A 27,442-nucleotide genomic window follows, 5' to 3' on the forward strand; every position below is an offset into this window, starting at 1 on the left:
AAAAAAAAAAAAGTAAATAGAAAAAGAAAAAAAAAAAAAAAGAAATAGAGTAAGAGAAACAGACTGTACCCTGCTATTGCCCAAATACACTGGCTGAACTTTCATTCATTCATTCGTTCATTGAAGTATTTAGTGAGAGCCAAGGTTTCAGCAAAGAAAGAGGGTGGTCAACAGTATTGAGATTTTTTTAGGTCTAGTAAGGTAAAGACAGATAATTGGCCTCTGGATTTGGCAAAATAGAGGTCACTGGTGACTTTAACAACAGTTACTGCAATAGAGTAGGAGTAGGGGGTAGAAACCCAATTGGAGAGTATTGAGAAGAGAATGGAATTGCTCTGAATAAGGTGGGGAAAAAAGATCAAATTAGGAGAAAGAAAGGAATGTCTAAAGTACAATTCATCTGAGCACACTTACCTACAAAAATGCCCCGCTTCTTTCTCATTTATGGTAGACACTCGATATTTTCCAAAATCCACCCTCCCCTTCTTCTAGTGAACAATGTTTTAGCTGAGCCTCTGCCTGCCCAGCTAGAGATGCTATTTCCCAGCCTCCCATGCAACATTTGGGCCATATGAACAATTTATTGCCAATAAATATGAGTGCAAGGGATGTATTCAATTTCTGTATCACTTGCTTAATATGGAGTTCCTTGCCCCACTCTTTCTGTTTTCTCCTTCCCATATGCCGGTACAGTTGTCTCTCAGTATCTATGGGGATTGGTTCTAGGCTTCTCCAGGGATTACAAAATCCATGGATGCTCAAGTCCCTTATATAAAATGGTATAGTACTTGCATATAACCTATACACTTTCTCCTGTATACTTTAAGTCAAGATTACTTATAATACCTAACATGGCACAAATGCTATATAAACAGTTGTTGTACTATATTTTTAAAATTTGTATTATTTCTTATTTTTTTTTCCTTCAAATATTTTTGAGCCACAGTTGTTAGAATCCACAGATGTGGAACCTGTGGATACCTAGGGCCAACTGTATATTGATGAATTTCTGAAGAAGTTTGGCCAGGAGTCAATAGCAACCACTTAGTGATGGCAGAACAATAAGGTGGAGGGAATCCATATCTCTAAGTGCTCATGTAGAGCCCTGCACTGCCCACTTACTTCCACCCTATATGTGAGAAAAAATAAATAAACTTCTATCTAGTTTGACCTACTATATTTTGGGGTCTTTTTAAAGAGCATCTTAAACTATACACAATCGTAACCGATCCTACACAAGTTTATCCTAACCAAACTCATGGAGCTCACTAATCTCGGGAAAATCAGTTTATTTAGGGAGGGATAAACAGGTGAGCTGAACTGGAGTTCTATTCATAAGTCATTGTCGTGAAGAAGGATGTAGCCCAAGTTGGGTGGTGTGAACACGACAGAGGGGCAGGCCTTACCTTGCCATCCATGTATTCCAGCCACTGGAGTCCCAGGTTGGTGACAATTCTAGGCGTGCCATCATCTACCGGGAGGATGTCTACTCGCAACGGCTGAGGTGCTGCTGTCATAATCTGTAGGGGAGGGCAGAAAAGAAAACTCATTATTCACAAGCACCTGAAGTATGTCAGGTCCAGGGCCTACACAGCTGGAACCTCTGAAATCTGCTGACACTTCAGAGATGAGGGATGGGCAACCGAGCCCGTTCCCATCCCTTATCATCTTGGCACAAGGCCTAAGAGAGAAAGCTGAATGATAGAGTGAGAACAATGTAGGAAGAAAAGGAAAAACAAAACAAAACAAAACAACAACAAGTGGCATTCTTGCTGGCATTTCACCTGCTATGGAAGTTGGTTTTTACACACCTATGTCTTCTTTAGTTGAGTTCAATATTGCCTTGGGATGAAAAAAAAAAAAAAACAGTACTTTTCCTTTCAATAAACCTTGTTAAAATTTTCATGAGAGGCTGACAAGAATAATCATTAAATTGTTAATGTTGAAATTTCTAGGTGGGACTATGCCAGATGTGAAAGAGGTTTTCATGGGAAGATATTTTCTTTTTTTTTTTCCTTTTCCCATTATTGTTGTCTGTTTTAAGGGAGAGCTCTCTATATGAGGGTGAGGGGCAGAAGAAATTAGGAATAAAAACATTTGTGGGAATAGTGAAAAGGAAATTTCGTTTATAATCCCATTCTCACAGATACACACATGCATACATGCAACACACACATCATAAATTGGATCTAGCATCTCCCTGTTCCTAGGTGGATACAGCAAGCTGGGACACAGGGCAATGAGACGTTGGCTTTTCAATCTCCCACAAGCCACCTTCTAAATAATTTCCATTTTTTAAATGACATCATCCCTCCAGAGACCTGTTGTAACACTTTGTTTATAAGAGCAGTAGCCCTCTTACTGATATATCCTGAAATCTTTTTTCTCTTCTGAAAGTCAAACTAACTGGGGAGCAGCTACAGTTTGGGAGAGAAAAAACAAGAGTGATGACTTGCCAGGTGGTGATGCTGTGCAGACACCGAAATGACAGGAAAATCCCAAGAGCCATCCCACCGACATACCAGCTAACTGAGAATGACCTTCTCACAGACTGTTTGTCTCTAAAGGACACAGAGGATCTTTTTTTCCAGGAAAATAATCCTTCATCGTCAAAGCAGAAAAGGAGTTGTGCAGGCCTGAGAAGTGGATCCTTTTGTTAGACTGGAAGTATAGAAAGGTGTACACATGCCGCTCACTAAAACTGCCTCCTCCAGGTCAGACACAGATGTAGGGGTGCCCCCAGGCCCACCTTTCACCAGAACTGCAGTTTTTCCCAGGGGAGGTTTATGAACTACAGGAGAGCTGGCTAACAAATGAACGGATGAGTAAAAATGGCGGCAAGGGAATGGAAGGGGAATCGACATTTCTGCTGGATATCTGGATGTTAGAAGACAGTGATTCCTTTAGGAAGTAAAGCTTGACAGTTGCACGACCTCAAGAGAAAAGCATTTTACTGGTTTCACAAGCTGGTTCTAAAATGATGATGATGATGATGATGATGATGATGATGATGATGATGATGATGTTTACAGCTTCAGTTTATCTGATGTTCCCTGTGTGCCAGGAACTGGGCTAAGTGCTTTATGTACATCAGGAGAATATGTATCACTTCCACTTTACAGATAGGGAAAATGAGGCTTAGAAAGTTTAAATGATTTACAAGTACATTCAGTTTGTACGTGACAGGGTTGGAAATTAAATAAGTATCTTTTAGGATACACATGCAGAAGAATGAACCTGGACCCCTATCTCTCACCACATACAAAAATCAAATCAAAATGGACTAAAGAATTAAACCTAAGACCTCAAACTATTAAACTACTACAAGACAGCATTGAGGAAACTCTCTAGGACATCAGTGTGAGCAAAGATTTATTAAGTGTTATCCCACAAGCACAGGAAACCAAAGTGAAAATGGACAAATGGGATCACATCAAGTTAAAAGGCTTCTGCATAGCAAAGGAAACAATCAATACAGTGAAGGGACCAGCCAAGGAATGGGTGAAAATATCTGCCATCTACTCATCTACAAGGGATTAATAAGCAGAATATATTAGGAATTTAAACAACTCTACAGGAAAAAATCCAATCATCTAATTTTAAAATGGGCAAAAGATTTGAATAGACATTTGTCAAAAGAAGATATACAAATGGAAAAGAGACATATGAAAAGATGCTCGATATCACTGATCATCAGAGAAATGCAGATCAAAACTACATTGAGATGTCATCTCACCCCAGTTAAAATGGCTTTTATCTAAAAGGCAGGTAATAAAAAATGCTAATGAGAATGTGGTGAAAAGGGAACCCTCACACACTGTTGGTGGGAATGTAAATTAGCACAACCACTATAGAGAACAGCTTGAAGGTTCCTCAAAAAACTAAAAATAGAGCTACCATACAATCCAACAATCCCACTGCTGGGTACATCTCCAAAAGAAAGGAAATCAGTATATCAGAGAGATATCTGCACTCCTATGTTTGTTGCAGCACTGTTCACAATAGCCAAGATTTGGAAGCAACCTAAGTGTCCATCAACAGATTAATGGATAAAGAAAATGTGGTACATATACACAATGGAGTACTATTCAGCCATAAAAAAGAATGAGATTCAGTCATTTGCAACAGCATGTATAGAACTGGAGGTCATTCCATTAAGTGAAATAAGCCAGGCACAATCAAACATCACATGTTCTTACTTATATATGGGATCTAGAAATCAAAACAACTGAACCCATGGAGAGAGAGAGAGAAGAACGGTTACCAGAGGCTGGGAAGAGTAGTAAGGGGGCAGAGATGGTTAATGGGTAAGGAAAAAAAGTTAGAATGAATGAATAAGGCATAGTTTTTGCTAGCATGACAGGTGACTAATGTCAAAAATAATTTAATTGTACATTTTAAAATAACTAAAAAAGAATAACTGGATTGTTTGTAACACAAAAGATAAATGCTGGAGGGGATGGATACACCATTTTCCATGATATGAGTGTTACACATTGTATGCCCATATCAAAACATCTCATGTACCCCATAAATATATATACCTACTATGTACCCACAAAAATTAAAAATAAAAAATTATTTTAAAAAATCAATACATTTTTGGATGCAAAAACCACACTCTTATCCACTGCTATTTCTCAAAGACTGAGAAACTCTGGTTAGGCTGAGGGGACCTAGTCCAAAAAGAGAAAAACAATCTAGAGATATACAATATTATTCGAAAACCAGATGAAAGAAAAATTAAGGAGTAAAGAATGGGCAAAAAGAAAAAAGAAATAACAGTAGTGCTAACAACAAGAACTATCACCATTTATTGAGCACTGTTTGTCAATGGTGTTAAGCACTTTATGTGGATTACCTCCTTGGATCCTTAAACCAACTATTTGAAGCAGATAATTACTGTCCATTTTACAGATGAAAAACTGAGGCTTAGAAATGTAATTTGCCCAAGGCCAATCTACTAGCTACTGATAGAACGAGAACTCAAACAATGGTATGCTTGATGTAAAAATCCATGTTCTGCCTCTGCCATGCAGTGCTAGGCTACCTCCTCCAGTGTCCTCACCCCTCACCTCTTTTCCCCCTTCCTCAATGATAAAGAAGGGGTTTGTCCCATCAGAAACAGTGAAGGTGAACCAGTCCTTGAGGGAGTTACTGCCGTCATGGCTGTAGCTGACCCGGTTCTGGTAGATGTCTTCCATGGTGAAGGTGGAGGTGAGGTGGAAATGCTGCCCATTGCTGGTTCGCTCGATGGTGCCATGGCGTGGAGGCTGCACGATGGTGAATGTGACAGACTCGGCCTGTCCGGAAGGCAAAATACCAGAGGGGAGGGAAGCTCATAACAGAAACCAAAAGAGTGAGTGATGCCCAATTGCTGATCAAGGGTAGTAGAACCCAAAGACATTGATAAAGTAAGGACTGTACTTTCTTTACAGACACCAAAGATAGAGCTAAAGAGAATGACCATACTATTTGCTACAATTGCACTTATGTTCTGGTACCTTCAGTTGTAAGATCAAAACATTTAAATTTCTTCTCTTCAGGTCATGGGGGAAAGCCTGAATTTTTAACCTCTACCAACACAAAAGAAAATAGACCTTTTTAAACTGTTCATTTCCTTCCCATACATCTACCCAAAACTCTTATATACAGAATCTCATATGCATCACAACAGAAGCTAGCTTCTCATTTTTAATTACTGCTTCTCTAGTGACCCGCAGAAAGAAAAAGAGGCATAAAATCCTTTCCAAGGCTTTCCAAGGGTTTCCTATCAACTTAAAACAAAATGCCAAGGCCTAACCTGGGCCAGCATGGCCCTCTGTGACCTAGTCCCAGGGTTCCTCTCTGGTCTCATTCTTTTCTCCTGCCTGTTCAATGGGTTCCAGCCTCTTGGCCTCTTGCCATATTTGCTACAGTTATTCCCAGAGTCTAAGTGCACTTGATCACAGTGCCGTTGCATTTCTGGTTCCCCTGTCTGAAGCGTGAATTCTCCCAGATAACTGCATAGCTTGCCCCTTTGCTTAACAATGTCTTTGCTAAAGCATGACCTCCTCAAAGAGGCCTTCTCTGGATACTCTAAAGCAGCATATCTATCAATCTCTGTCTCCCTCATCTCCCTTTATTTTTCTGCATAGCACTTGTTGTATCTGATATAATATGTTCCTTCTTTCTTTACTAGTCTTTCCCCCAAACAAAGATAGTAGACTCTCTAAGCCTGCAAATTTATCTGTTTTGTTACAGCCCTGTCTTTAGCATCTACAGCAGAGCCTAGAACCTCACAGGTAATTAATATTTGATGAAAGAATCAATCAATCAATGAGTGCTGGCACAGAGAAGGGGATACATAGAACTAATTAATAAGTGTGGCAGTATGAGTTTATGTGAGCTAAGTCATATCAGAATGTGAGATGCTTTAATCTGGAAGCATGAGAATAAAAGCTTAGTCTCCACATGCCCTGTTTTACTGTACAAAGCCTAGTCTTTGAGGAGGCTCAAATTATATCTATTAGTTGCCATCAGAGAAGTCTGGATGAACGAGGTGAAAGGGAGAAAAGGTTATATAGGTATAGAAAATCCCTGTTCACGCTAATGGGAAATAATAACATTGGGTAAAATGTCATCTACCTGGTTTTCTGTAAATCAATACAAAATCAGCATGTTAAAAGGATTGTTACATGTACTCAAGGGAGAGGATGAATGTATTTAGGTTTTCAGATAGGGTTTAAAAACAATTTGATCTCAAATGCATTTGTTTTTCTTTTCCAGAAGGCCCTGGTGTCTTCTGTTTTTTAATCCTTCAAGGATGCTTGCACTCACCTTACAGCTCCTCCCTACCATCAGGATGCACAGCTGCAACGTGATAGCTGCCACCAGGTCAGCCTCTCATTTAGCCAGAGAACCCAGGGGAAGAAGTGCTCTTACCTCTGTGTCAGCATCCACCGCCTTAAGCTCAAACTCTGTGATGGTCTTCCTCACGCCCTCCTGCACCCGCATTCCTAAGTTCTGTATGATGGGCAGCGAATCATCAACAGGGTGAAGAGTGATATGGAAAGTCTGAGTCACCTAGAATGGCAGGAAAGTGCAGGTGGGACACCTGTCCCTAGCACCTACCCAGCAAGTCCAAGGTAGGTGCTCTCTACTTTTCTCTTTCACACATTGCTGGCACAAGTCAATAATTAGGAGCCCCAGAGTGAGTCCTCTTGGGCAAGAGCCAAGGTGGCTACAGAGGCTGCCCCCATCCCTTGACTGAGAGCAGAGGAAAATGAAGCTCTCCTCTCACTAGTCACTCTGCCTACTCCATTCAAAGAAGATGGAGAGGAATCAATACTTTTCAAGGATGGAGTCCAGTGCCTCACCTACCTCATTGACTCCATCAGACAGTGTAAAGCTGAAGGCATCTGAATGTTTCTCAGCCTCACTAGAATGGACATACTGAACATTTCGTGAAGTCAGATCAGCTTGAGTAAAGGAACTAATCTGGATACCTAGAAAAAGGGGAAGAGAGAAACAGAGACAGGATATTAAAATGCGAGCCATATATCTAAGGCAGGGAAGTGTCATACTCTCACCAGATAGAGAGTCCTTTGTATTTTTCTTATAGCATTTACGTCCTTCACTTGAGGACCTTGTTGTTAGAGTTGTTTGTGGATACAACAGCATATATTCTGTGGGAACACATGTTAACTTAATTATAGTGGCTTCTAAGCGCAAAGCCAACAGCAGGTGTTCAATCAATGTTACTCTTCTTTCTCTTGGGGTTTATGTATGTAGGTAAAATCTGCGAAAGGTAGAGCCATTGTCTTATTCTCCAAGCCCCTCTCTGTTCAGTTTTGTATTCCCCCAAGCTTCACAGTCCTTTCTGAAGACCTATCCTCATTTTAAATATTGCATAATGGTTTAGCTTTTAAACTAACGTTACAGGGCTTGGCTACACATGGCCTTGTTTCTGTGGTTGGTGAGCCATCCCTGGCGGCCATAATTTTATTGGATATTCTTCAAGGTTCCTTTTAACTCTCAGGTCTATGATTCTAGCTTCTCCCATCCCACTTTAGCCAGTCAGGCAGTAACAAAACTTACCGCATGACTCTAGGGCATGAGCAATTATTCCATACCAAATCAAAAATGACCTGGAAAAACAATATCCTTTAATAACATAATAAAGAAAAAATCATGTTAAATTTTTTTTCCAGTCATTTTTAAAACAAAAAATTTGAAAGAAATTTTAAACAATGGTAAACTATCCCACAAACGTGCAGTGTCTCTGTTTTACATGTCTCACAACATTTAGCAAAACAACTTGGAATTGTTGCTTCTATCTTAGGGCTGCTAGAGCTCATACCCAGGTGCCAATCAAGACTGAAATGAAAATGACATCTTTTAATCCTCCAGCACAAATTCTCTCTTTCTGATTCTGGGTTTTGAGGTATTAATCCATTTCATCTAGTCCTTTAGTTTGGCCCTGAAATTGATTTGCTGTTTTCTGGGTTTTGTGATTTGTCATTGTTAACCTACAAAGAAAATAAAAATTCTACATTGACTCTTATATTTAAGGGTGACATCAGCATCACTGCTTTATCTTTAAGAAGTTAAAAAAAATCAACACACATGGTTTACATCTGCATCTCTCCTTACCATCTGACATTTGTCACCCAGATACAATAGCCTCCCGAACATGGGGGCATTAATTTTTGGATGAGGCATTTTATGTTTCTGTGCTTGCTACATCAGTTCTTGACAGGCAAGAAATGTAGCACCCTGTCTTATAGCTTTGTCTTTTGGCTCTAGACAGAAATCCACACCATTCTTTAAAAATTTAATAACTTCAGACTTGCTGCACTGAGAAATTTAAATCTCTTCCCCCTGCTGTGAATCCATTTTCACGGCTCACAGGAAAATCTCATCTGGATTCTCACCATCAACTGGTCACCTAATTCACTGTTCCCTTTATGGAAGTCTAAGACTGATTAAGAAAGGTGATAGATTTTGCCTTCCTCTTGAGATTGATTTTTTTAAACATTTTTTATTGAGGTAAAATTGACACATAATAAATAAATTACATATAGAGTGTGCAATTTCTTTTTCTTTTCTTTTCTTTTCTTTTTTTTTTTTCTGAGACAGGGTCTCACTTTGTTGCTTAGGCTGGAGTGCAGTGACACAATCTTAGCTCACTGCAACCTTCACCTCCCAGGTTCAAGTGATTCTCCTGCCTCAGTCTCCCAAGTAGCTGGAATTACAGGCATGCGCCACCATGCCTGCCTAATTTTTGTATTTTTAGTAGAGACTGGGTTTCGCCATGTTGGCCAGGCTAGGCTGGTCTCTAACTCCTGACCTCAGGTGATCCACCCACCTTGGCCTCCCAAAGTGCTGGGATTACAAGCATGAGCCTCTGCCTCTGGTGTAAAATGTGCGATTTCATAAGCTTTGGCACACCCAGAAACCATCACCTCATTCAAAATAGTGAACTGATTCATCACCCCAAGTTTCCAACTTACGCTTCATAATCCTTCCATCTTTCCCTTTCCCATCGCCTACCCCAACCCAAAGCGACCAATGAATTGCTTTCTGATGCCACAGATTAGTTGGCATTTTCTCTACTTTTTAATAAATAGAATTATATAGTATATACTATTTCATGTCTAGTTTCTTTCATTTAGCACGCCCCATATATAAAGCTGCTGTGATTATTAGTGTGCAAATCTTTGTATGGCCATAAGCTTTCATTCTTCTTGGTAAGTCTCCAGGAGTGAAATGCCTGGAATATATGTTAGGTGTATGCTTAATTTTTCAGGAAACTGCTAAACTGCTCTTCCAAGGTGGTAGTACCATTTTATATTCTCACTATATTGCATGAGAGTGCTAGGCTTGATCTTAGTGGGACTTTCCCAATTCAATCTAGCAAATATTGAGCACCTACTACGGGTGGAACACAGTTTAAAGACTGCTTATCTATGTTGAATTTTATCTTTTAACAACTCTGGGAGGTTGAGGTTAGCACGTTACCCCCATTCTTTAGATCACGACACTGTAATTTATATAATTAAAAAGTTATGTGACGTACCCAATGTCACATAGCTAATAAGGGGGCAGTGATGAAATTGAAACCCGAGGCAGTCTAATTTCAAAGTTTACGCCTGCTAGGAGCACATTTTGTAAAACTTATCTGGACAAGAAACCTCTTGGATTTCATTCTTCTTTAAAGTTTTTTCAATATGAAAGTAATATATGCCTATTAAAGAGAATGTGAAAAATCTAGACAAGTAGGAAAGAAAAATCATTCATAGACTTACCACTGAAAAAACAACACAATATTTTTTAGTAGTTCCTTCTAAAATGCTTTATTGGCTATATCTTCTTTCTTGTCTGAAATATTCATTTTGATGGGTTTTAATATTATCATTTAAATGACACCCATAAATATGTGCCAGGGGTAACAAGTTACATCTAGAACCTGAGTTTTAAGAGGACAAGGATTTTTTCTTGTTTCTTCACGGATGTGCACCTAGAATAATCCCTGGAACACAGTAGATGCTCAAACCATATTTGGTGAATTAATGTAGATTATCCACTATAATCTATACCTAAGAGGTTCTACTGAGCACATACAGTCATGCATCACATAATGACATTTCAGTTTTGGTCAACAACAGACTGCATATAATGGTGATCCTATAAAATTATAATACTGTACTTTTTGTATGTGTAGATATGTGCAGATACACAAATACTTACCATCATGTTACAATTGTCTACAGTATTCAGTACAGTAACATGTTGCACAGGTTTGTTGCCTAGGAGCAACAGGCTGTATGCATAGAGCCCAGGTGTATAGCAGGCTATGCCATCTAGGTTTGTGTAAGCACACTCTGTGATGTTCACAAAATAATGAAATCGCCTGACAATGCATTTCTCAGAATTGTTAAGCAATACATGACTATATTTTCAATCATCATCCACTTTTTATTTTTAAAATCTTAGCCTTTGCTAATTGGGTTTGGAAGACTTCATCCGCTCATTTGCCAGCAAGGCAGTGTTTCTAATAACATATTGTCCCTACTGCTGTCACAGCAGGTAGCTGCTATTTGAAATATCTTGAAGGGTTTTAATCCCATTGAAGGTGTTTTCAGTCACTAACCTGCTGGCTAAACTATGTATCTGGCAGTATTATGGAGACCCACATTAACCCTGTCAGTCTTTCCAATTCCCCTGGAGGGCCAGCATGCTAAAGAAAGCACAGTCTAGGCCAGGGAAATGGTGTGGAAATAAAGCATCTCTGAAGAAATTGCCTTCTTAACAGCATGTTAGATGATGCCTCAGTCCTCCCACTTGCAGCACAGCTGTGGGCAGTTCTATGCATGTTACCCGTGTCTGTGTTCTATCTCAAGCTCATCCTGTGGGAGACTCTCAGCCTTCTTGCTTCAGGATTTTCGAAAAGCCTCTTGTGATGGGTTGAATTGCACCCTTTCCCCACCACAAATTCATATGTTGAAGTCCCAAGCCCCAGTATTTCAGAATGTAACTTATCTGGAAACAGTGTCATTGTAGATGTAATGAGATCACATGAGGTCATTGGGGTGGGCTCTAATCGAATATGACTGGTGTCATAAAAAAGGGAAATTTGGATATAGACATATCTAAACAGGGAGAACAACACATGAACAAGAAGATGGCCATCTCCAAGCCAAGGAGAGAGGCCTGGGGCAGGTCTTTCCTTCACAGCCTTCAGAAGGAGCCAGTCCTACCAACACCTTGATCTCAAACTTGCAGCCTCCAGAACTGGCAATAGATTTCTATTGTTTAAACTGCATATTCGGTGGAACTTTTTAATGGTAGCTCTAGCAAGCTAATATGCCTCTGCTCTCAAGGAGAACCCAAACCAACACAATGGGCGCATCCTATTTTGGTTGGTCTCACAATACTGAAAGAGGTTGGAATAAAGAGGAAATGAAATAACATCATTGCTAAAGCATCACCTCTGAGAATTCTTTCCCAACTAACCCCCACCCCTCTCTTAGGTGGAATCTGCCATGCATGCTTTGGGCTCCCCCTGTCCTCTGCCATGTTGCTACCCAACATGTGCGTGAATTATGTGTGTACCAAATTGTGTGTGCCCAGCTGCCGAAACACATATGCACATATTTGTCTACATGTCCCCACTTCAAAAACGTAAGTATTCTCTTGTAACAGCTACTCAGTAAGTGTTTGTTGAAGCGAGAAAGGAAGGCAAGGAGAAAAAGAGGGAAGGAGGCAATTCTAATATGACAAGTACCATATGTATGTAATTACAACCCAGCCTGTAAATAGAATTTCACTGGGGTCCTTTTAAAAGACACTCATATTCTAAGCCCCATCTCTAGGAGACTCTATTTATTGGTCTAGGTGGGGCACAGGCATCATTATTTTTAAACACATGCCACTCACTCAGGTGATTCTAAGGTGTAACATTCTAATCACTCGGGTGATTCTAATGTCCAAACAGAGCTGAGAACCCTTGATACAATAGAAAAGTAGAAAGAATGATCAGAAAACCTGCTTTGGTTTCTTTTTTTTTTTGTTGTTAAATGCTTTCTTTCTGCTGTATATGAGTCACATAGGCTAGTGTAACACACTGCCTTATTTCATTGTATTTTTTTTGCCATATCTGTAACTGGAACAGTCATAGCCCCCTCAGAGATAGCAGATAAAATGGTGGATGACAGTAAGATCAAGTATTTGATCTTATTTGATCTGTGCAGAGGTAGGGTGGTGGTTACGTCTGAAGTTACATGAATTCTGCAGGTTTAAAAAAATTATTTTAGATTCAGGGGTACATGTACATGTTTGTTACAGGGTATATTGTGTGATGCTGAAGTTTGGGCTTCTGTTGATCCTGTCACCCATATAGTGCACACAATATCCAATAGTAAATTTTTCAGCCTTTTCTCCCCACTCCCTCCCTCCCCAGTGTCTAAGGTTCCCATCTTTATGTCCACGCATACCAAATGTTAAGCTCTCACTTGTAACTGAGAACATGTGATATTTGGTTTTCTGTTTCGAATTCTACAATATTTTTAATAAGAGAAATTGTGTGGGTTTACTGACAAGAGGACTATTTATATCTGGTGAATACAAATAATGCTTCATATGACTGTTGGTAAACTGTTAAGTGCTAAGGGTTGGCCCTTAAAGTGCAGTCAGTCATGACTAGGTAGCCTAAAGGTGGCTTCTTACTGCAATTTCTCCATACATGAGGACATGATACAGACTAGCCTCCACAAAGATAGAAAACTAGTGAGGACTGAGGATTATGAGTGGGCTGAGGGTGCATGCACAACTGAAGAGGTTTAACTATCCTGCAGCTCACACATCCCAGGAGGCAGCCTGGACTCTAAGGTAGTCTGATTTATGGAGGTGGCTGAGTCAAAGCCCAGGTCATTACCTGGAAGTTCTCACTTTGACCTCTCTCTCTGTGTATTCCCTAAGGACAATATTACCTGTCCAAGCCACATGGGTTCTCATGGTGCTGTCCCTCCATTTTGAAATCTGGTTGAGATGATATTATGGCTTCTGGACAAAATGTCTGCTTCCCTGAGAACTTTCAGAAGTGAGCTTAAAAGGCCAACTAGGGTAAGGAAGGGAAGAGATGCTTGTTTGAAAGGTGGCTTACCTTTTTTGGAGCTTTAATTTAGCTCCTTCAAGAAATGAGAACTTGGCAGTGAGTACAAAGTAGAAAGTGGAAAATTTGTGGGCGACACCTTGATAAGTTAACTCTTAGCAAGAAAGGGTTCCCTGCAGAGTTTTGTAACAGCCAAAGGGTTTAAGGATTTAAGACGTCTAGACTCGTCCTCGAGGGTACTCACTTTCGTGGGTACGTCAGTGATTAGTAAATAGCTGATGAAAGGATTTTCAATTTGATGAGGGTAAAGCTCTTCAACTGCCTGATTTTAAGATTTAAGAGCAAGATAGGATCCTGAGAATGGTTAAAACAACAATAACAACACAGGGGTTGGTTCCGCATTCCCAGAAGGGTGGGTAAATGCTCCGTGTAACCTGTGATTCACAGAGGCTGCATGAAGCTAAGCATTGTACACAATGCTTTTCTTCAAGCAGCATCTTTTACAGAATTAAGAAGCTTTGGGGGCTGACCAGCGAGGAGAACTACCTCTGGTACCCCCTGCCGCTGCCCTGCTGTGGTGTGGAAGTCCTTCTCTGTTTGCCTTTGCTAAGCACTAACATCATCTGAAAAGTTTATTTCGGGCTCTGATTCAGCTTCAGGTGGACTCCACAGGGGGAGGAAAGCAACTGTGGCTTTCCCCAGGTTGCCCATCAGCAAAGGGCCTTTTAATGGGTCTCTAAATGCCTTTAGGAATTCTGACAGATCAGAGAGGATCTTTTCTTCATCTGGCCAAGCAGCCATTATGTCACTTTAGGCTTTGAGGAAGGTGTGTTGTAACTGGTGAGGGGAATCCAGCACGAGGTAGCCCTCCTTGAAGTACTGCAGAAGCAGCAACTACCTAACTCCTGAATGAAGCACATGGGGTGAGACTGAAATGAGTAAGGTGTTGAGAGTTGTGTTGTGTTGAGAACTGTCTCTTGGAGCTCTAGTGATTTCAATATGCTCTACCGGGAATAAAGTTAAAACTAAGAGCAAGGATTCAGACTTAGGATTAGATGCCACAGCCTACTATTTCTCACGAATCCACAACTGGCCTTTTAGACAGAACAATTATTTGGTTCAGGGCTTATCCCATTCATTGCTGGACATTTGTTAATAGCATCCCTATCTCTACCCTCTAAATGCTTGTTTAGCCACCATTACCCTTCATCCCCATCTGAATCAGTGTGACAACTTGTACCCTAAGGGTGACAACCAAATGCCCTATCCCTTGAAAACCAGTGTTGTCCTGGAAATTGCTATATTCCAATATTACTCCTCCCCTGCTGAAAAAAGATATGACTCCTATTGGTTAAGTAATTAGATGCCCAGTTAGAGCCTACATTCTCCAGCCACCTCACAGCTTTGCATGCATATGCTCTTGCCACTGGGAGGTGATATATGTGATTTGAGGCCTGGGACGTGGCTCATGCCTGTAAACACAGCACTTTCGGATGCCAAAGTAGGCAGATCACTTGAGGTCAGGAGTTCAAGACCAACCTGGCCAACATGGTGAAACCCTGTCTCTACTAAAAATACAAAATTTAGCCAGGTGTGGTGGTGTGTGCCTGTAATCCCAGCCACTTGGGAGGCTGAGGCACAAGAATCACTTGAACCTGGGAGGCGGAGGTTGCAATGAGCCAAGATCACACCACTGCACTCCAGCCTGGGTGACAGAGTGAGACTCCATCTCAAAAAAAAAAAAAAAAAAAAAAAAGTGACATGTGTTCTTCAAGTAATGCTCCTAAAACCAAAATGGATGTGGGGCTCCCCTGGCCTTTTCTTTCTTCCTGCTGGCTGGAGGAGGACCACAGCTGTGGCAATCACCTTGGGCCAGAGGTAGAAGCCTTACACTGAGGATCACTGAGCCACCTCACACCCCTGAGCCACCTGCCTTTGGATTACTCTGAGAGAAAACAAATGTCTTGTTGAAGTCATTATATTTTGGGGTCTCCTTGGTCCAGCAGCTTAGCTTCTATCCTAGTTAATATAACTCCTTACTCTAATATCCCAAGAAAAACAGGGTCTTTTGGGTCTACTGATAGAGGGAAACCCTGACATGAGGGCGTGGCCTGCTCAATCTTGAAAAGACAGCGCATACAGGGACTGGACTCTCTTCGGTGACAGAAGGCTCAGGTCTGTCTTCTGCACAGTTTGCATAGGCAGATGGCTCCCTACATCTCCTATGGGGAAGAAGAGATTTCCCCACCTTTTCTGTCTACAGAGGACAATCAATTATAATCAGCTGACCAAGCAAGACAGCATGAAAATAAGTCTATTTTCCAGTTAACCATCAGGAGGGTATCTGCAGCACCAGTGATTAATAATAATTCCAGGAGGCCTCTGGTCCCCAAATAAATATTTTGGTGCCCTGTACTACAGACACTGGCCTAGAAGTTGCTCTGCTCTTCTTGGAAATAACAGAACCCTCCCACCCCCTCAACTCCAACTTCTGGTAAACCCATCCTCACCCATTGAGACAAGTGGGGTGCGGTGCTGCTGCTTTTTGCTAAGCTGTAGCCAACCGCCTTGAGGGAGGCCAGTAAGTAATCAACATGTACTTCCTCCAAAGGGAGGCTTTTGACATGTAAAAACAATCACACCTGGCTAAATTTTGTAGTTTTAGTAGAGCCGGGGAGGTAGGGAAGGAGACAGTCCTGGCTAACTGCAACAGAAGGGCTCAGTGTGGGATTGGTGATGAGGAGGGCAGGGAAGTCCTGTTCTATTAGCCATGGGGAGGGGCCCCTCAGAGTAAAGAGAAGAGGACTGGAGCCTTGTATCTGCTCTTCTCAGAGTTACTGGAAACAGGCAGATTGAGAAAAACTGGTAGGGACTGGGAAAGGTGTGAATTAGGAAATCAAGCCCATTGGAAAAGGGCACCTGAAGGAACCATCCCAGGTAGACAGCATTCCTCCACTTTTGGAGGGTGCTGTTCCAGGAGGAGGGAGAAGCATGATCACCTACTGGCCTCTCCTGAACCAGAGCTGGCTTGGTTTCAGTAACCAGATTTTAAGCCCAGGAAAGGCTGAGAGCTGTGAAAACAGAAAAAGCAAATTTGGAGCCCCTGCCTCCCCAACAGGACTCTTAACACAGCTGGGGTCAGGGAAGAGGTGGGGCTGCTACTGACCAGCAGGGAGGCAATGGCAGTGCCTTGAGGAAGCTCAGAGCTTTTGAAGGCTCTGCACGGTGTGGATGAGTTGCCTAACACAACAGCCAAGTCTGCCCTTTCATCTTTGCGGAGATACAATCAGCAGCCTCACAGAATTCTGGCGGAGACAATTAGCTCGTGAATTCTTTATCTAATATCTCAGCAGCCAAGGTCTTGGGGGTGCTGCTCTGCAAACTTACCCCAGGAACTTACGGACAAAAAGGTAGGTGACTTGCTCTAATTCCCACTAGGGATTTTAGCCAATCTGTCCATCTCTCTGTACGCCCTCCTGCCATACACGTACAACACGCCCTCCTCCACCATCGCTCTGGACCCAGATGCAGTCTGCCTCCCTCACTTCCTCCATTTGATCACCCTCCACCTTTTAAAGCTCATCTCTCCCAAGTCTCCCCTTCATTCACTCTGCTGCAGCCACCCTGGTCTCCTTGTTGCATCTTGAATGTGATTTGCCTGACGAAACCTGCCTCAGGATGTTGACATTTGCTGATCCCTCTGTCTGGAATGTCCTTTTTTTTTTTTTTTTTTTTTTAATGTATCAGCATGGCCAGCTCCCTGGCTTTCTTCAGATGTCTGCTCAACTGTCATCTTATTATTACAGAGGCGTTCCCTCACCTGCTTGCTCTCTGTGTTCTCCCAGGAATACCCTTACTTCTAGACACTCATCACCATCTGACACAGCATATGTGTGCTTGCTTTGCTTGCTTGTTGTTGGAATCCTTGCGTTAGAAAGTGAGTACAATCAGGGCAGGAACTGCCCCCGTTTTTCCGTTTCCCTTGTTGAATTAATGAAGACTCTATAACCTAAAATCTGAAAAGAATCCTTGAAGCTCTAAAACTCCAACGTGCTGTCACTGCCTCTATGTTCCAAGAAATAAAGATAATTCTACCTTTAGATTATCTTTTTTTTGAGATAGGGTCTTGCTCTGTCACCAAGCTGCAGTGCAGTGGTGCAATCACAGATCACTGCAGCCTCAAATCCCAGGCTCAAGCAATCCTCCTGCCTCAGCCTCCCAAGTAGCTACAACTACAAATGTGCACCACCACATCTGGCCTTTAAAAAGAAAAGAAAAGAAAAGAAAAGAAAAGAAAAGAAAAGAAAAGAAAAGAAAAAAGAAAAGAAAAGAAAAGAAAAGAAAAGAAAAGAAAAGAAAAGAAACGGGGTCTCACTGTGTTGCCCAGGCTGGTCTCAAACTCCTGGACTCAAGTGAGATCTTCCTACCTCAGCCTCCCAAAGTGCTGAGATTAGAGGTGTGAGCCACTGCACCTGGCTCTAGATTGTGTATTCGGCAAATATCTCTTGTCACTCACATCCATTCAGCTCCCAGCTTGTGTAGGTTCTCCCCTGAAATTCCTTCCTTTCTTCTGTCCTTCATTCAACCAACAAATGTCTATTGAATGCTTACTAGGTATGGGAATTCTCTCTCACATTATTCTCATCTTACTATTCTCATGGCTGCTGCTCTAGGTGAAACCCAGCTACCTTCTACCCGGCCAAATGTGAAAGCTTTCTAACCCCTGCCACTGCCTCCTTTTTCTTTCCTTCAGTTCACCCTGTTAGACACTACCTGATGAATTTCACTTTTCTTCCTTGCTCAGAATTCCACAGTGACTCACTATTGCCTATTAAATTAAATAGAGGTTACTTATCCCAGCTTTGAAGATCCTCCACAAACTATCCATGAGCCCCATCTCCTACTATTTTTAGAATATGTGCTTCAGTTAAATTGGCCTACTTGTTGTTTTTTGAATGTGCCTCCCATGCTATTCCCATCTCTGGAAAGAACACAAATTCTGTATACCTAAACTCTGCCTTCCAAGGGCACCCTTAAATGCCACCTCTGTGCAGTTTCTCACCCAATGTAGCCTATCCCACTTCTAAACTCCTACAACACCACGTTTATACCTTTCTTAAAACACCTGCCATATTTTCCCCTGAGTTATGGTTATGTGCAGAGGTTCCTTATCTTACCCAGTAGAGAACTCTGGAGGGCAAGGACTGTATCTCATTCATCTTCATTTCCTGAGCAGCAGCTAAACCAGAATCTTGCTCAGTACATTTGCTCACTCACTATTCACTGGATTGAATTTTTAAGCCATGCAGAATGCCTTGCACAATGCCACGTGCTCAAGGGAGTATAGATGAAAAGCAGGATGCAGTGTTTGCCCTAAAGGAATTTACCATCTAGTTATGGAGACAAGATTGCATACAGAAAATTTTACATGTAATTTTTAATTTACCTTCAGCGAGTAATCATTAAGCACCTGCTGTGTGCTAAGTATAATACAAGCCAGTGTATAATGGTCAAAATTAGTGAGGCAGAAAATAAATATGAATTAAGGCAGATTCTAGGTATACATGATACATGATGTGGCTGCCCTCAATACTTACTAAGGCCTAAGTTTTGATTCAGTAAATCAAGAGATGATAGACTTACCTGGTGATGTTGCATGTTCCAGGTGGCCCAGCTGGGGCTGTCTGGTGATTCTGTAGATCAATTCTGTAGGCCCACTGTCCTGGTCAGTGGCAGACAGCTGCAGGGTGGTGATTTTCTTCACTGAGTTTTCATCCAAGACCAGTCCTTTATTGGTGATGATGACTGGTGGGGATTTGTCTTCTGAAAATATCAGAAATAGTGATTTGAAATGGGATCTTCTCAGCCTCCTTTCTTTAATTCTAGGCCTGGTGCCAAGAAGTAAGGTCAGAGTCATCTCTAGGCCTGTGTGTCAGAGAGCACACCAAGGAGCCAGGGCTTCGTGCAATAAAGGGGGTATGATTTTCAGTTTCCACACCAGCTAGGTAAAGGGAAGGACTCGAGCCTCGAGGTGAACAAAGTGTAAACTATATAACCTCAGAACTGCTAAAATAGTTTTATATTAGAAAATCAAATGTCTCTTTACCTAGAACGCTGATGGAAAATGACTGGTCAATCAATCTTTTGCCTTCTCCATCAACCACATCAAATTTAAAAGCAAAGCTCCCTCCAGGTTCTCCTGTTCCATGACTATATTCTACGTGGCCTATAAAAAGGAAAAAAAAAAATCAAGATCTGCTATTAGTGCTTTCTGCCCTTATTTCTGAAGCAAGAGGTGGGAATTCAATTGGTGTTCACACCAATGAATCAATTCACACCTTCCTTGCTTTGACACTGCTTTTGACATTTTAATCTAAAGTTTTCATTTCCTCCTTTTCCTCTCCCACCATCTACTTTCTCATAACCAAAGACCTTCTCATAACAAAATCACCCCAAGTGACATTTCTCATGGTTAAGGCTGAGCCTTTTTGAAAGATCAGCTCAGCCTCTAAGGATACCTCATGAAAACTAGATCCACAAAACTGCCCATGTGTAAATGCGCACTGACAACACCCACGTCACCTGGAGTGACCCTATTATATATCGGAATCACAAGGGCAAGAAGACACAGAGCTGCACCTCACATTCTCCCAGAACTCTTCACTTTTCATTGCCCAGTTCACGGAGCAACATGGGCTATAGCCAACCAACAAATAAGTAAACTCCACATAGAACTCAAAAGGATCTAAAAGGAGAAGTACAACAAAAATGTATTACATTTTTGTTAACCTACAGCATCACTTAAAAGCATCTATCATTTTGGTTATGTAAATATAACCAAATCTCTGGGAAGAGGGGGCTGGTCTTATCTTTTAAAAGTAGACACCGACATATGAAATAATTAAGGAATTACTTTCCTTTTGCCTCTTCCACTCCCCTTCACTAAAGCACAGCCGGGTCCAATGAGAATTCAGCTATTGTCAATTTTAGATGTTAGTGTGTGGGCAGGACCCTTGTTTCTTATCCGCAGGGGTATATTTCCACTTCTAAACAGAATTGCACATAATCACAAGACTTTGGATTACGTTTTCCCCAATATATAACTTTTTTTCCCTTTTGTATCCCTGAAAGCACTGTACAGTAACTACGTAGCATTTAACATTTACGCCTTTACGTTACATCAGCATTTCCTGATGGAGGGATGAGCCATGTAATTTCCCCTAGGCAGCTCCGATTTATGCCCTTCCATTTTGCTTAGTTCATTAACTTGTGCTCTTTGGGGAGCTGAAAAGAGATATAAATTGCTCACCTAAGGAAGGCATAATTTTCACCTTAATCCATCCCAACTCACTTCTTTTTTCCTTCTCTCTCTCTCATATACACGTTTTAGCATCACAGCAAGTCAAAATAACTTTTTCTCTCCAAAATAGCTGCAAATGCTGTCAATGCTAAGTCAAAGCATGAACACATTTCAACCAAGAAAGATAGGGCTTTTTTAAAAACAAAAAGAAAAAAAATGAGAAAACAAGGAAGAGAACAAAGGAAGCTCTTCAAAACAAAGAGTGCACAGTTTATTGCCATAGACTACCAGACATTTAATTCTCATTTTACTAGTGTAGGTACAGTCTATGGAAGCCTGGTAGGCAGAAGAGAACTGGCTGACCTTGGCTAATGTCTGCCTGGGTGAAACTTCGGATGGGGCCTTTAATAGAAATTTGCTCCAGGTTGCCATGCTTCACCATCTGTAGGCGCCCTGCACCAGGATCTTCCTTCATGATGTACATAACCTGACGGTCATCTGAGTCAATATCTGTCACTTTCAAGTGCTGTTCTGTGATGCGTGCTACAGACCCTTGGAAGAGAACAGAAGAGAGTAGGTTATTCCCCAACATTTCCTTTGAATGGGACGTCAAATGATTTTAGGAGACTGGAGGCTAAATTATCACATATTCATTGGGTCTAGGCACCAGGCACTTGCCCTTCTCAGTTTCCAGCTGAATAAATTATAATTTCCCTAGCGAAAGAGTACCGACATTTCAATTTACTAATTTTCCCTTGAGTCAACACCTAAGCGCTTTTTTCCTTCTGATCCATTTTCATTCTCTCCTATGCTCCTCCGACTCAGTGACCTATCTGTTAGTACCTAGATCTGTGGAATAACTCCCAGTTCTGTGACAAAAATAACTCCTAGATCTATGATGAAACCTGCTTGGATTTAGTTTATTTACTGTCTTGAGAATCACCAAATCAGAAAAATATAGCTTTACATAAACTCAAACATACCTTGTTGCCATGTCAGACCAAGTAGTGAAAATCAGCATCCCTCAGGACAGAGGATGTTAGGAGCAAGGAGATCTGAGCCTCTGGGCCCTGGACACTGCACAGGTGTTGGGGATGAAGATAAGGCCCTGGCTAATGGCAAACTCCTCTTCTCAGGGTCTTGTCACTTGCTTTATTACCCAGCCGCTTTATCATGTTAAAAATAGTAAATCCCGGTGAAGTAGAGCCTAGTTATTCATGCATAATACATCCTGGTGTTTGGAGTGACATGTTCTTAGTGGGTAATACCAAGAACACAAGGCCCTGACCATGCTTTACCCAGGCCATCTCTCAGACAGCAACCTTGAGGGATGAGGTAATGTCTTCCTCTCAGACAAAAATAAGACTTGCATTCTGCTGCTGTAACATGGAGAATCCCCCGAGCTCAGTATTCCCCTCTGTAATGCATCCTACTGCACGTGAAAGTGCCTGTCTGGGCCCTCTACATCACCCCTATGGGACTGTGATGGCAGAGGGAACCGATGCAAACCTGCTGATGCCCATGTTGCCTGCTGTGCTGTAAGTAACAAGAGTGCCGTATTTCTGGTAGAGGAATCTTGTATCTTTTACCAGCATCCATGAAACAGTAACAGGCTAGTTTATTAGCTTATAAGTAGGATAAAGTCAAATCTCAGACTTGATATTTAAGACTTTTGAGAACTACCAAGTTTTCCAATAGTATTATACCATACATTTTTCACTGCAAAATACACATGAAACTAAGAACAAAGAAACAACAGAACTCTAGTAAGATGCAGACACCTGGGCAAAAGGTCCACTCCTTAATTAAGTAACTTCCTACTGCAAATTGTTTAAGACTAACATTTGTCACAGGTCCTCCAATGTTGCTTAAACGTGAGCAAAATTTTGAATGTTAAACCCTAGAATACCATATCTGGTAATTCTTAATTATTTGTATAATCACTTTTAATGCATGATGGTTTCCCAGCTTCCCCTCCATGCATTTTGTATAAAAATAAGCGTCTTAAAAATTCTGCTATATTTCGTTATTTGTTTCCATGGGGTTTGTTGAACAGGAGTAATGTTAGAGGAAACCTGGGCCTAGGAGTAGTTGAATAAATTAAGATTTTTGAGGGCCCTGGAAATATTATAAACTCTTCTCAACCTTTTCTTTAATTCACAGACATAGGCATGTGGTCCAAAGAATTTTAGAGGTTCACATTTGTCACTAACAATTTTTAGTATCCCAAAAACAATAGTTTTCCAAAACTCCAATCTCCCCAAGTATGGAACAGCTACTTTAAGATGCACCCACATCACTAACATGGAAGAAAGTACTGCATACTGGACAAAGAAGAAATAAGGATAGAAAAACCATGGCCACTCTCCTTTATTTCTGTGGTACCTGCTGAGAGCTGTAGGCCTCGATTTATAGCCAAGTGAGGTGTGTCACTTGTAGGCAGTTCTATGTAGATCTTCATCCTCCCCGTGTCCATGTGGAGGCCATCAGTGAGGGAGAACTGGAACTCATCCACGACCACACCAGGGACACTAGGCACGTACCCAACCAGCCCAGCTAGGATATCCTGGTAGGTGAAGGTAGAGCCCTGGGCTAAAACTCTCCCATTCTCCAGAGGCTCAGAAGCAGTTTGCCTCCAGAGTAGATGACCTGAGGGAAGAGGTAAAGAAAAGCAAAACAATGGTAGAATATATATATATATGATTCAAAACATTGTCTGATTTTTCCAAGTAGTATGAGTCTGGGTAGAATGTCAAGTGCTTCAGAGGCTCTTGGTGCCAACAGCTTAGCATTTTACATATAACCACAGGGTGCTGCTCTGTGGCCTCATATACAAATAAAGAAGACAAAGTCCCACTTATCCTAGTTAAAAAGTCTCTTAAGGAGACACAGATGGATGTGGTAATACAGTGACTTACAAATCACATCTCCCTCCATGAATTCAAACTCACTTTATTATCTAAATCTTATTTTTCCCTTCTGCAAAGTGAAAATAGCACTCACTGTACTTCTCTTAGGGCATCTAGAGGGAGAGATGGGAATATGCTTTAAATTCCTTTTCAATTAAGAGAGACACTAAGCATCTTCAGGTTGAAGCATATATTTCTGTTTTCAAGGGTCCTGTACCACAATGGGACAGTCAAAGTGCTTCATTCAAGAAAGTGAAAGTGAATGGAAGCAAGCTAAAATACAATGCCCAACAGTCTTTTCTATTAACCCTTCATCGACAGCAACAATTTAATCTTTAAAAGACCAATGAGCATTACGACGAATTGAGACACACCACTTGCATTCCAGAGCTTTAGCCAATAACTGGGGAGATGGCTCTTTTTTTTTTTTTTTTTTTTTTTTTGAGATGGAGTCTCGCTCTGTCGCCCAGGCTGGAGTGCAGTGGCGCAATCTCGGCTCACTGCAAGCTCCGCCTCCGGGGTTCACGCCATTCTCCTGCCTCAGCCTCTCCGAGTAGCTGGGACTACAGGCGCCCGCCACCACGCCTGGCTAATTTTTTGTATTTTTAGTAGAGACGGGGTTTCACCGTGGTCTCGATCTCCTGACCTCGTGATCCGCCCGCCTCGGCCTCCCAAAGTGCTGGAATTACAAGCATGAGCCACCGCGCCCGGCCGGGTCTGTGTCTTTTAATTGGGGCATTTAGCTCATTTACATTTAAGGGTAATATTATGTGTGAATTTGATCCTGTCATTATGATGTTCACTGGTTATTTTCAGGTAGGCCGGGCGCGGTGGCTCATGCTTGTAATCCCAGCACTTTGGGAGGCCGAGGCGGGCGGATCACAAGGTCAGGAGATCGAGACCACGGTGAAACCCCGTCTCTACTAAAAATACAAAAAAAAAAAAAAATTAGCCGGGCGTGGTGGCGGGCGCCCGTAGTCCCAGCTACTTGGAGAGGCTGAGGCAGGAGAATGGCGTGAACCCAGGAGGCGGAGCTTGCAGTGAGCCGAGATTGTGCCACTGCACTCCAGCCTGGGTGACAGAGCGAGACTCTGTCTCAAAAAAAAAAAAAAAAAAAGAAGAAGTAGGTAGAAGATCCCAAAAGTGGCTTTTGCATCTGGTTTAAATGAGGAAAAGTGCTTTTTTTTTTTTTTTTTTTTTTGCAAAAGGAACAAGTTCATAAAGACATCTAGCATGCCTCTACAAGGGTACATAAAATGGCTCAAGATTATTAAACACTGATGTCTACCCTGAGAAGATGATATGGGAACTCTGAGAAGAGAATAGGCAAATTCTGAAAACTTTTTTGCTTAAGGTTACATAGAAAAGCAAAAAAACAGCTGAAATTAAACTTCAGAGACACCGATTAACTGGGATTGAGGCCTCTTAAACAACTGATGTCTACCAGGACTCCAAAAAAATATTAGCCAGCTGTGAATTTGATTGTACTTTGATGCAAAGAATGTACCATATACAAGAAAAGAAATAATTAACTGAAATATTTGTGTTTATTCTAATAGCCCATTGGGCATCTCAATTAAGAAGCTTTTCATAGCAGTTTGTGTCCTACCGTGGTCAGGCTTTTTTGTCAATACAAAAATGAGCTCATTATCTGGGGTGTCCAGGTCTTGCAGGCTCAAAGAAGAATTGCTTATCACCACTCCCGAGCTCAGTTGCACTCTGAGGGGCTGCAAGGTCATCCTGGGAGGCTCATCGTTCTTCCTCTGATTAAAGCATAAACTATTAGATCTCACACAGATACTTAAGAAGAAAGAAAATGCACATTATTCAGAGACGGTATCATTGCTACAGAAATGTTCACTGTCAAAATAGCATTTAATGTGTCACCATCTTTACTTCCCAAGCAAAATAGTTTGAAAAGAGAGCAAGTCCAGGCAACAAAATGCCCCCTTCAAAAGAAGCTGCTGGACATTTCATAAAAGTTTTCTCAGATATCTTCCATAAGTACAATGACCATATCTTCTAGACCAAAAATATGGATATGTGCTTTGACAAGTACAAGTATTAATCTATTCTGAAGATAAAAGACCATACTAATTGAACTCAGAACTCTCTTAGAAAATGCTAAGCATATCACAGTACCTGTAGAAGGACACTATATTTGACAGTGTGGGTCTCTAAAGCTGTCTCCCTGCCCTGGTGCCAGCCCCTTTCCACCCTGACCCTTAAGAGTGCCAAGGGTTCTTTACATTTTATTTTTGCAAGGCAGAGGGTATTTCATTCTGAGATTTATCTTTCCCCTCCCCCGTGCCTCTCTCTTGGTAGAGCAAGCCTGTGTAGTTGCTCAAATGAGAATAAATACAACATCAAGGAACACATTTCTTTGATGTTATAATTAAATAAATAAATGCAGTAAAATAAGAAAAGGCAAATATGCATATAGAACCAAACACAATTTCAGAGAAAAATAGACATATATAAGTTTTCATTTAAATGTGTGACTGGCAAAGCATCTCTGACCTTCACAAACTGTTTTTCACACTGAACAAATAAATTCAATCCTGAAATGGAAATTTAGATTTCTAACTCAAGCCTTCCCGAAATGCTAACCTTAATTCTACAAGATTCCTGAAGGCTATATTTTAAAAGTGACCTTCAATTTTGAAGGTCAAATCCAATCTTCTTTGCTTTTGAGTCCCTATAAAGAAAGCTCTCTAATGGTGTGAAATATTGTGGTCAAGGGCTCAACCTTTCCAACTTCCAAAGTCTTTACCTCGATGGTGATATTGATGCTGTGAATTTCTGAACGACTGGTTCCATCACTCACATAAAAACTAAAAATATCATGGGTTGGCTCAATGCTTTCATGAACACTCTGAAAGTAGTAAATGTAGTTTTCCAGGACGTCTTGAATAGGAAATGATGCCTCTAGGTCACTGGTAGTTTCAGGGCCAAAACGATCACCTGCATCAACATCAAGAGAGCATTTTTACCTTGATCTATCAATTCCTGCTTACTAGGCTGAACTAGAAAACAAGGTATCATTTTCAGCAAAAAAAAAGAAAATGTATTTGAGGGTAAAGTTGAGAGAGTGGGATAAGCACAAGACCAGGAATTGGAAGGCCTGGGTCAGATCCGTTTCCTCACTGACTATTTCTCATCTATAAATGGATATACCTGCCCTGCCATTTCCAAAAGGAATCAAATGAGATAATATGCAAAAAAACTTACAATAATTTATATAACATAGAACCACTGGTTGTTTTATTAGGAGTCTCTGATCATAACTTCTGTTACTAGGGCAAGTGACAATACAGAAGCAGAGATTCTACCTTAAGCTCCAGCTAGTTTCAGAACCATTCTATCTGGCATATCCTGCATGAGGAACCCTCTTTCACTACATAAGAAAATGTTAAATGCTTATCTTTTAATCTAAGAACATCTGTAGTGTTAACTGTATTTTTTTTAATCGAAGAAACATCTGCAGCATGTTTTCATTTGACCTCCCAGTTTCTTAAGGGAACCTCTGCATGGGTCAGAGCCCAGCCCCTGGGATAGAGCACCAGGGCTATTATGATGCTCCAGGACCATTCAGAGCTCAGGTACCGTTCAGATACTATGATGCTCAAGTGGGATTCA

General features: G+C 41.2%; 1 protein-coding gene across 1 annotated transcript in view; it reads right to left on the reverse strand.

Moving 5' to 3' along the window:
* The window catches only part of FRAS1 (Fraser extracellular matrix complex subunit 1), a 461,949-nt gene that overhangs the window by 71,067 nt on the left and 363,440 nt on the right, over nt 1-27,442 (reverse strand). Inside the window, exons 42-51 of the mRNA XM_032149306.2 lie at nt 26,577-26,767; nt 25,413-25,566; nt 23,280-23,543; nt 21,258-21,446; nt 19,701-19,820; nt 19,238-19,417; nt 7,363-7,487; nt 6,925-7,065; nt 5,076-5,303; nt 1,407-1,520 (exon numbers count right to left, since the gene is read on the reverse strand). Coding sequence (XP_032005197.1) covers nt 1,407-1,520; nt 5,076-5,303; nt 6,925-7,065; nt 7,363-7,487; nt 19,238-19,417; nt 19,701-19,820; nt 21,258-21,446; nt 23,280-23,543; nt 25,413-25,566; nt 26,577-26,767 — 1,706 coding nt within the window. The remainder of the gene's footprint in view (nt 1-1,406; nt 1,521-5,075; nt 5,304-6,924; nt 7,066-7,362; nt 7,488-19,237; nt 19,418-19,700; nt 19,821-21,257; nt 21,447-23,279; nt 23,544-25,412; nt 25,567-26,576; nt 26,768-27,442) is intronic.

The sequence above is a fragment of the Hylobates moloch genome, unplaced genomic scaffold (genome assembly GCF_009828535.3).
Source record: "Hylobates moloch isolate HMO894 unplaced genomic scaffold, HMol_V3 SCAFFOLD_2, whole genome shotgun sequence".
In the NCBI taxonomy this organism is placed as follows: domain Eukaryota; kingdom Metazoa; phylum Chordata; class Mammalia; order Primates; family Hylobatidae; genus Hylobates; species Hylobates moloch.